Source organism: Andrographis paniculata, unplaced genomic scaffold (genome assembly GCF_009805555.1).
Source record: "Andrographis paniculata isolate CXL003 unplaced genomic scaffold, ASM980555v1 Contig32END, whole genome shotgun sequence".
NCBI lineage: Eukaryota > Viridiplantae > Streptophyta > Magnoliopsida > Lamiales > Acanthaceae > Andrographis > Andrographis paniculata.
Genome location: NW_026137565.1, coordinates 8,061,582 through 8,072,674, shown reverse-complemented (window position 1 = coordinate 8,072,674; position 11,093 = coordinate 8,061,582). Strand labels below are relative to the sequence as shown.

The following is an 11,093-nucleotide window of genomic DNA, read 5'->3' as shown; positions in this document are numbered from 1 at the left end:
GTAACGTAACCTCACCTTCACTCCACATCACATCAGTTTTAGATTCAATTCCTTCACTCTTTTCTTTCTTTTGTAATTTATACATTTACTACTCGGTAGGGACGGGTAGGTATGCAGCAGCCAGCCAGCCAGCCAGATTCTTCAGCTTAATTTCTTATTAATCAACTATCATCCTATATATTCTTTGCATTGGATTGAGTTTGCAATTTGCATGCTTCAATTCTCCCACCCAGTGAATGAATGAAGGATTACCTGTCCTCCCATAATAAACGTATCTTCATGATTTATATTCATTCTAAAACAAACTAATGGGCAGCCCTATTCTTCTTCTTCTTCATCATCAATCATCATAATAACGATAAAACCAAATTTGATTGACACTGTATCCATTCATTTATTACATCAAAAATCGCCCTACATACCACCAATGATCACCCAACAAACAAACAAACAAACAAACAAACCATCATCCAATAACCAACTACTTGTTTATTTGTGGTTGTTACATGTGTGATCATGAATTCCATCACTTATGAATATAAATATATAGTTATAGCACAACGGCATTAGTAATAGTCAGAATTTGATGTGCTAGGATGATCCATCATATATATCTCGCATCTGTTGGTGGTGGTAATGTCTTTGTTGTTGATTCATCTAACTTCTTTAACCAAGACCCCGTGGATCTTCAAACCTCCCTTCCACTTGCCACTCCAAACTTCATACATGCCAAAGTATAGCTTCTCATCACTTGATGAACCAGAACCACTCTGTCCTGATTTTTCAGCATTCAACCTCACGCTGATCTCAAATTTTTGTTGCGGACGGTAAGACTCGAGGTTATACTTGCGCCACCCAAATTTCCCTTGTTTCCCTCTCTTAACCATAATGTAGATCGGAGTGGTGCCCCATCCAAATGCATCCTGGTTTAATGACAACTGAAACACCACCTCGTAGTCCTTCTTGGCAATTGTACGGTCCACGCAGCCAGTAACCTCCAGCCAACTCACTTGGGACAATTCCACCCCATCACTGCATTAACACACATATACACACACACATGTAAACACTTTTTTGTTTTAACATTGAAAGTAACCTTATAAGAAGAAGGTAAGAGCAAAAATCAACTTACTCAGTGCCGGATGCTGTTTCCCAGTTCCAATACCGATTATCTTTACCCCACACAATGCTGAGATCTTTGGGTCCAATGGCCATCTCTTTATCCTAAAAAGCAATACAAATCTCAATACTAGTCCAATGCATTAAAGAAGGAAACAGAAGAGATGAAATAAATACCCTGGTGAACACTAGAGTTGGATTTCCCACATGGTGTGGACTCGTGTAAGGAGCCATTTCAGAGCCAAGCAAACAAACTATGAAAAGAAGTTACCCAGATATATGAAATGAGATGTATGGTTTGATGGTTTTGTCATACAAATTGCCCTATATATAGGGGATGAAGTGAGTTCAATAACCCTGCTATTTCGAGAGAAAAGTTCCAGGAAAAAAGATAGATTTAGTAATTAACAATGGCCACCAGCGATCATCTAGATTGTCAGGTATTGGGAATATATTCTTATTTGTTTCGCTCCTCCTTCCGCGTGGAAGTCGTGCTCTCATGCGTAGCAGCAAAACAAGCACCCGCCGTTTTTTTTTAAAAAAAAGGGCTATGTTCTTTGAATCTAGAAAAAAATATCATGATAAAAAACAAAAAGCAAGCAGGCAGAATCAACTTGTTTAATATAGCAAACATTGGTTGACAATTGTTGCTGTAGTACACAATTGCTGAGGAATTTGAAGATTCTTTGTAAATAAGATAAATAATTCTTTTAAAAACTTTAACTGTATTGTGTTTGATGATGTACAATCTAAGATGCGCACTGAATGGAATTCGGGAAATACTAAATATATTATGTAAGAAAAGTTAAGATACTAAAACGCACAATGAAAAAATGGTTGATTGATTGATATATGCTTCACAGCAGGAATATGCAAATGTACCCCAGCTGGTTGTGCATTAACATGATGAAGCTTTGACACAACTGGGAAGCACATATAACTTCAGCCTGATCAGACTGTCAACATTCTAGAAAAGGGATTGATTACTTTATGCATGCTTATAATAAGGCTCCTCATTGATGCATGTAGATTCCAGATCTTCTTCTGTGACAGGTTGATGCAGCTGCAATTCACAAAGAGACTCTTTAATAACGTATTGGTAACAATGGTGTTTTGTGCCAAGAAATCTAATAAATACCCCCAACTCTGCAATGAAATGAAATTTCATCCTAGCCCTCTCCCCTAGATGCCATGGTGGGAAAAAGAAAAGTGAAATTATGCATTGTTCTTGGAAAGATTTGAGTCTAGAAGTCAAGTCTTTCATATCAAATTATGGCAGTGTAGATTCTAACAAGCAAAAAAGTTTATCATAGTACAGTTAAAATACAAGTACATTGTTAACTTCATTTGATTTTCAGAGAAAACAGATGAGCCTCCTTAAGGTGGACTGGTTGCCTCATGGCCAAAATAATTAGATAAGAATCTTACAGCATTGGCAACGGAAAACCAGTGAAATCCACGCAAGACAGTATCATCTTTTGAGGGCATGGCATCATGATTCCATACTGTAACATTTTGAAAGGTTGCATTTGTTTTCCAACAGTCAAAATTTGAAGCATTAGCTTCCTCCTGAGAACTTCCCTTTCCCAGTATGAAGCCTAAAAAGGAATATAGAGTTATAGCAAAACTTAAGAACATTATATCAACAGCAATTAACTGTAAAATTTGACAAACAGTTTTCAATAATGAATGACCTTGGCTTGCTACAAATCTAAGTGAAATAGACATATCAATGCAGATGACACAAAATACAAAATCCTGACAAACACTCAAAAGATTTGAAGGTACAAGAAATGAGTATTCATATGGATATAAAATGGGCAATATGCTTGGCCCCTGCAACAAAAATGTGAGCAGATTAAACATCAGTTCAGAAAATGCACACAGATGGCATCAAGGTCACGTATTCAAGCAATAAAAAACCCGCAAATTAGAATTACAAAACTCGAACACTGTCTCCAACTCTTAGAAGTGGAATATACCGATGACTACTGCATCTTATCATCCAGAAGCATAAACTGTATCAAGAATGTAATCAATTAATTGGCGAACACTTGAACATGAAAAGAGTATGGCACCACCGGAATAACCCTGGGGGAGAGCTACGGTAGTTCCATGCAATCTCCTCCCTCTAAAGAATGCTTCCTCGATCCGCATACCATCCGCCTCCATCCCTATACAATCGCGTCAATTCGATCAGCTTCTAACAATTCCATAACCAACCTCAAACTAAAGTCATCAAACTACACAAGCACTATTGTGTTACGCTCAGTGCAGAGATGATAAGGTGCGCATTAACGTAAAGTACCTGAATATTTGGGCTTGAAGTAGTGAGAAACAGAGGTGTGACCATTGTACTTGATGCAGCAAGGCAAGATATGCACCTTCCCGGTCAGGTCCGCCACCGCGGTATCCCGGGTCAGATCGATCTTCAACAGTTGCGCTTGCTGTGAGGATCCTTCCTCCATGGAATCTGTATCCAGACTACTTCCGCCGATCGGAGAAACCCTAATATATCAATCCTCCGGCTTTTCCGCGGTTCAGTGTAATCCTATCCTGACTTCACACTTCAAAAATTTTCATTTTATGGAGTTTATAAATTTTTTTTTTTTTTATTTATAAAATTTTTTCAGAGGCAAAAAAATATAGGTAGTTTTTGTTTTAAAATAAGTGTTATAACAATTTTATAATAATAGATAGTGGATGATTTTAAATTTAATTTTTAAAAATAAATTCTCATAAAATAAGTTAGCACTATATACAAATACTCAAGAAGAATATTAAGATCACAGTACATACAAATTTTATTTGTTTTTCCTCTTTAATAGCTTAATTTTATTTTTTTTTTCTCTCTAATCTTTTACTTTTTTGTCGCCGTCTTTACGGATCAATTTTATCTCTTAGCTTTTTTTTTTTTTTTTTTTTTTCTATTCACTAAATTATTTTTTCTAAGCAATATAAATTTTGTATACGATGAATTTCTAAAGAGAATGTGAGAAATATATTTACAGTGAATATAAAAAAATAAATATATTTATAAATTTAAGAGTTTAAAAATTAAAATTCTAAAATTTATTGGCAGTTTGAATACATTTATGTCAAATACCCGTTAAATAATATATAACAAACCTGTCTTCTACTTCATCATATAAAAAAAACACTAACAATAATAATATATAACAAACCTGTCTTCTACTTCATCATATACGCCAAAACACTAACAATAATAATATATACTCCACAGTCATAATAATAATAAGAGTAGCATCCATTCACTTTCATGCCAAAATTTTCCCTTATAAGATTCATCAAGAATTGAATAAAACAAACAAATACTACAATCTGAATTAAGTGGGCAGCAACAAAACTTAAAAATAAAATAAAATAAATAATAATAAAAATCTGTTGCAACATCTAGCAAGGCAGAGACCCGGTTGCCTGCCACAACCAAAACTCATCAATGCTCCTCCAACTGAGACTGGGTAGTCTTATAATCTTCGCCAATTGTTGCGGCATCAGCATCGGAAGAATTGTAAGCTACATCAGCTGTTGAAGTATCCATATCATTCAAACCCAACTCCTCATTCTGCTCCCAAGACCTCTCATATTCCTCAACTGAAATTCCAGAGTTTTTAAATATGATAATTAGAACAAGAAGACGGAACATAAACAAGGAATAAACATGTGCAAGATGCTAGAAAAGACATACTAGCATGCTTCAATTCACCCACAAAATAAAAAAAAAATAAAAATAAATGATGCTAATTTAAAAACACTCAAGAAGGTGCAAAAGATGTCTAGTTCAACATTAAAGAATGAATGATATGCCCCTTAAATGCATCATATTTTTAGACTCTGTCCATTGGGCACCATCCGACCCAGTTGTGGCTCCTTTATTATAATAGAATATTTAATTCAAGTCTAAGTAACACATGAGATATATAATGCAAACTAATATTAGAAATACAAAAAATTTCAAAATATCCCTATTGAGCCCTTTCCCCATGTATAATGATAAATAAGGCCATTGCAAAGTGACATGATAAAAGAAAAGAAGAACTTACATGTCAACTGAGTGTCATCCTTCATATCATCAGTTGCCGGGGCAACAAAGGAATTAGCCAATGCATCATCAATAATCAAACTCCAAGGTTCCTCCAAGCTTTTTAGCTGTAACATAGAACAAGAAAGACAAAGAAGCTGTCAGACGAAGCATTACGATGAATATGAATCATGTACAGCTCGAGCATGAGTAAATGAATTTATCTTCATATACTATTCTAAAAGCTGGAACAGGTAGGTGGGTGTTAAAATTGCTGAAACTATTTCATTCAAGGGCGGAAACAGAATATGTGATAACAAAGGCATGCTAACAAGCCATGAGGCCAGGGCATCAAGATGAAAATTGTTAAAGGATAACAAGTCCAAGAAACCATTGAAGTGCTCATGCTTCCAACTACAGCCTGAAACAGTAAAATCATGACTATCACAGATAAAAACTAATGTCCAATTCTGCACCTTCTCAATGTTTGCCCTAAATTCTTTCCATTTGCGTCTTTTGTCATCATCAAGGCTGTCACCAAAAGTAAAACCATGAACTCTCTCAAGACCTGCAATAGTAGATGAAAATAAGCATTCAGTATAAAAAAAAAAACTTCAAGAGTCAAAGCACATCTTGAAGCATAGTTTTGTGCATTACAGGATATCTTCAAGAGGGAATAAGAAATTTCGAAAAACACCGGATATATTCTTCTCGGGAAATGAACAAAGAAACATGATGAGAATAGTTGCAAAAGTCAACATACTTACTTTCACTAATTTTGGATATCAACCCTTCCACTGTCGTAACAAGTCCACCTAATGTGCCACTAGCCAATTCCAACTCAAGCTCAGGTATTCTTACGGAGGCCGTATCAGACTGGCATGATTGAGATGAGTAATATTCAGAATTACCAAAAAAGCTTGCACATGGATAAAGTACAAATGTAGGAAACCGCTCATTATTACATTCCTAACAAGAAACCCTAAACCCTCTACAAACAAATAAACAAAAAAACAAAAAAACAAAGGCCCAGTAATACTTTATCTTTATAAAATTATGTGGTGAATCTAGCCATCCACACTAAGAAATTCACATGTTTAAGATGTTGCAAGAATCAAAGGTCCAATGAAAACCACCAAAGAATTTCCAATTGAATACCTTTATTACATCACGAGTCAGATCTTTTGCATTTTTCACATGTACCGTTATTCGTTTCCCTTTATCAGGGATACGACCGCCTGGCTTTACCTGCAAAGGCATTCATCCGGCACGATATTAATAGAGAAAGAACTAATAAAGAACATTGGTCCAAGCTAAGCAGGATTTATCTTGAATAAGACAAACCTCGGAGTTACGGTAACCACAGGAGTCACAAGTAGAAGCCATGACAATGACTTCTTGGAAGTAAGGAATATCTGTCAGTGGTTAAGCTAGCAAAGTTGATAACTTTGAATGTGGTCATAGACATCAAGAACAACTACTTTACATGTTAAGTTTGAAATGGATACATAGGAGAACTATGTGAAAAACTTACCTTTCTAGTAATGCTAAAATACTAGAAAGATGATGATTCAGACAAATGTTTACAAATTAACTGCATTGTCTTTCTACTCCATGCAATTGAAGAAGCAATATAATTCAAGATGCACTAGTCTACTTCAACTGTCATACAATTATTTAGAATGCCCCCTTCATATAGTTCTGCGAAAGAGCAACTAAAAAGTAAGAGGCCATGCCCATTTCAGAATTGCGACAAACAATTTAAATCCTAATGTAACTGTGAGCACACCACAATCTATGGTCGAGCCATAGCAAAAGGTGGATACTGGTAACAAACATTCTACAGTCGCATTTTGAAGCACATGCTCCACATGTAGATGGAAAAGTCATGACCTAGATCACAAATGAAGGTATTGAAAATTGGTGATTACTACAGAAAAATATATTATTAAGTGTAAGAAAGAATGAAGATGCTATTAGATTACCTCTTCAGGAGCTGAATAACGAAATAATGCATCTGCAATTTCTCCACTATTGCCTTGAGCAATAGCTCGGTGGCCAGCTCTTGCTCCAACTGAACCATGAGGTTCCTGTGGTTGCTGAGGAACATTGTTTGATGTATTTCCTGAACCAGGTTCTCCCTGTGATGTATCTGCCAAATACCCTAAGGCAGCATGTTGCTCAGGTGTCCGATCATAGAACTTGATAGTCAACAATGGATCAGGTGCTGGAGCATTCCTATAAAAAATATAATTGCAAAACTTGGTAAGTATAGCACAAAAAAGTTCTTTTCATGAAAGTTGAAACTAGTTTGCAAGGTCTCCATCCTTAACATTATTAACATGTGAAATGTTCAATGAGAGAGGATCTCTTACGGATTCTCAATAAAGCTGTTGCCAGAAGGATCATCAAGAATGAAGGTAAAATGCGACTTTCCAGATGCACGAGCTCTCAATTTTACCAAGAATTCATCTATAGCTGCAGCTGTTTGGGGATCTACTTTCTGAAACACAAGAAAAGAACATTATCATTATGATCACAATTGACAAAAAAATAAAACATAAACCAAGGTCTACCTTCCGCTCTTCCTGAAGGGCTTCCAAACCATCAGCAGCTCTCACCAATATTCCTTCAACCTTGATGTGATTCAGAAAATAAAAATATGTCATCAAACATGAGCAAGATCCAGCAACAAATAGGCATTATGGAAGGACCGCATAAAATATATTTGAAAAAACATGTAAGTGCAGGGGTGCTCAATGAAGCTTGCAGATGAAATTAGCCTTGCATGAAAAATGAGTGTATTCTCAAATTGATGTTCTTACCTTAGCGGGAAAAAATCAAATTAAATTAAATTAAACAGCAAATACAGGCTGACAGAAGATGAATTAGACAATATCAAACTAGAGCATTGTACCAGTTGGATTGGATTAATATACATATATACGTTCCTTCCAAAATTCAAATGATGAACCATAATTTCCATAAGACCAACCCAAATATCATGTGAGATATTACAATATGGTAGTAGACTTCTAGGTAAAATTTCAAAGTTGAGAGGATTTCAAAGGGATACCGTGGACAAAGACCCACGCTGAGCCTCAGGAGGAATTTCAAAATCCAACTCAGGGATCTGCACAATAGACATGACAATGAGATAAAAAGAAAAAATTCATGCACTTAAATTTGGGAATTTTTGGCATGCCACGGTGTTAAATCTCACAACCAGCATGAGATCAGTGACTCCAATAATAATGAACTCCAGGTCATCTAATGATAATATTTCGTATTGCAAACAAATTTAGTATAACGGCATTTCAAAGAATGGATAGCAAATCAAAAAGTACCTTGATAGTGGCAGTTTCAGATTTAACCACTTGGCGATTTAGAATCTACAAAAAAAGGGCACATATACAAAATCACAGAGGTCAGATTATTTTCTCTAACCATGTATAATTACAGTTAAATGCATAGCTTGTTACACAAAAAATAAAACAAAACATGGGTAGATAGAAAGTAGTGTTGCCTAAAACAGAGTACGAACATAAATTAAGACAATACATTTAAGAAATAGTGCATTCAACAAAGCACATTTATACCATCAGATTCAGTGGACAAATAATCATCTCGAATACCTAACCAACAAAATTAAACTCAGAAGTCAACCTTTTGATCACCTGAAGGGACGTCCAGGGAATAATGACAGCCTTTCAATTGAACTTCACCAGCAAACTGCACTTCATTATTCCTGAAAGAGAAATGCAAACAGAATGAAATGTCTTTGAAACGTACAAAACAAATTATGGCATCTTTTCAATCTTCAACTGAAAAGAAATTTTTTATTACCTCTCGCCACAATGTGGACACTCAAACGCTGATAACAAGATCTGATACAAAAATAGAACTCAATTAATACTACCTCCATCGTATTTCTTTTGCATGCTTTGTTTTTGGCATGACTTTTTAGATGGTATAATTTAGAGAGCTTTTGAAATATTTTGTCTTTACCTTTTTATTTGAAATATTTTTATAAATAAGTAAAAATTATACATTAGAAAGAAAAATATAAAATTGTTTTAATAAAGAAAATAGAAAAGATATGGGATTGAGGAAACAATATACTTAGGGTGTGTTTGTTTGGGGGATTGGATTTTAAATACACTATTCATCATTTTTTTTTTCCCCAAAAATATCAAATCAAACACCTATTTTTTATATTTTATATTATACTAAAAAATCAATTTTACATTCAAAACATCACATCAACACCTATTTATATCACATTATACAACTATTCACATTAAAAAATTTTAATATTCAAATTCCAACTCAAAATCCAAACTCCCAAACAAACACACCCTAAAGTAGATATCACAAGCACTGCACACCAAATAATCATTTATTATATAACTTGAAAACTTCAGTGGTTGTTGTGTAAAAACATATCCTACTGGAGAGGTGAAAAGAAAAGATTGTAAAAAAGAAAAGAAAAACAACAATTTAAAATTAAATGAATGGATATTGGGAGTTAATAACCTCAGAATATAACTTAGTATAAAACATAAAAAGAATAATGAAGGAGGATATACATAACTAAAAGCTAAAGGATACATCAGGGTTTCACGAAAAAAAAAAACAAAACCAGACATCTGTTTATAGCAGCCCATGAATGAATACTCCACTTAATACAATAGTTGATCATTATAGCATACTTGCTTGATATTTGGAGCTGATGATTAGAAAATAAGCTGTATAAGATAGGAGGGATTAACCTTTCTAAAATGTGGGATTGAAGTTAACAAGAATCGAGTTATTCCCTGTAGAAAAATATGCTGTGTGAGAAAATTGCATGATACAGATCAATAAAAACAATGCAAAATCGAGCTCAGACCAATCAGAATCTAAAATAGAAAGCAGTTCATGTGATGTTTGTACATCATAATCCTAAATTGCATCCACAAGAATGTTTAATTAAACTGCTATTTCTCAGAAAGACGCAATTAGGAATCATGAATTATATCATTACCGGCTCTCAGAAAAAAAAAAAAAAAAAAAAACTAGTGTCGAAGAAACCTAATCACCAACTCAATCCTATCACTTCACGATTTAATCTAACAGCGACCAAATCAAACATTGTCGAAGAAACCTAATCACCAACTCAATCCTATCACTTCACGATTTAATCTAACAGCGACCAAATCAAACATAAAGTTCCCCAACATTAGCTAAAAGTTCCAGATTATATATTGACTTCAGAGACCAACTTAAACAGCTAAGGAGACCCCGTTAACCAAGAGAAAATCCAGAATCTTCGGCATAGTAAACTACTACAAACACATCAAGGAAGAAGGCAAACATAGCCACAAAAAGGAAAGTCGCACATTCTCGCCGCAGCGCATGCAGAGGCTCTCGACTACATAGAGGGGAGCGTCAGAATCTTCGGCATAAACAGCTTCTACCACGGAACCCACGTCCACAATTTGGGGAGCGCTGTGCGTCTCCATGTTGCTTATTTTCGATTTCACTTTCTCTCCTGAAGAGCGGAGAGACGGAGGCGGAGAAGGAGAACTTTCAAGTAATCTTCAGATACGACGCGAACGAGAAACCTTGTTTGCAAATTTGCGACCTTCGTTCTCGGCGTCCGCTGGGCTCATACCATCATTCATTCTTCCTTAATCTAAAATTGGATCGAACATAAATAAGGCCCACTAAATTGCGCTATAATGACAATATTTTCGGCCCATAATAAAGTGAGCTATTAATCACTAGAAACAAGACAGGGCCTATCATAATTGGGCTTTTAATGAGTATCAGCTATTTGAGCCCAAGATAGATTGGGCTGTCAAAGACAGACTCCTGGACTTCAAACATAGGATGATTTAATTAATATAAATAAATAACGATTTTGAATGAAGAAGAAGAAATGGCCCAC

The 11,093-nt window shown here is 35.1% G+C and overlaps 2 protein-coding genes across 6 annotated transcripts; both read right to left on the bottom strand.

Annotated features, from left to right (window-relative positions):
* Positions 1–353: 353 nt before the first annotated feature.
* Positions 354–3,695, bottom strand: LOC127247926 (protein PHLOEM PROTEIN 2-LIKE A9-like). Of its 5 annotated transcripts, none has more exons than XM_051270017.1 (5): positions 3,201–3,293; positions 1,944–2,182; positions 1,297–1,373; positions 1,133–1,224; positions 354–1,032 (listed from the first exon to the last, which is right to left on the bottom strand). In XM_051270017.1, the coding sequence occupies exons 2-5, from the start codon at positions 2,053–2,055 to the stop codon at positions 654–656; spliced, it is 660 nt and encodes a 219-aa protein (XP_051125974.1). In that variant the 5' UTR covers positions 2,056–2,182; positions 3,201–3,293; the 3' UTR covers positions 354–653. The 5 variants fall into 5 exon arrangements, 4 of the variants coding, with proteins under 4 accessions (XP_051125974.1, XP_051125975.1, XP_051125973.1 ...); XM_051270018.1 differs by having other exon boundaries at positions 2,002–2,182; XM_051270016.1 differs by lacking the exon at positions 3,201–3,293 and adding an exon at positions 2,548–2,696.
* Positions 3,696–4,366: 671 nt separating this feature from the next.
* On the bottom strand, positions 4,367–11,093 carry LOC127247782 (uncharacterized). The gene is made up of 16 exons (XM_051269798.1): positions 10,543–11,093; positions 9,934–9,978; positions 9,008–9,048; positions 8,828–8,909; positions 8,509–8,553; positions 8,238–8,294; positions 7,738–7,797; positions 7,537–7,664; positions 7,147–7,399; positions 6,988–7,054; positions 6,506–6,576; positions 6,320–6,409; positions 5,929–6,037; positions 5,638–5,729; positions 5,184–5,289; positions 4,367–4,734 (listed from the first exon to the last, which is right to left on the bottom strand). The coding sequence occupies exons 1-16, from the start codon at positions 10,663–10,665 to the stop codon at positions 4,577–4,579; spliced, it is 1,527 nt and encodes a 508-aa protein (XP_051125755.1). The 5' UTR covers positions 10,666–11,093; the 3' UTR covers positions 4,367–4,576.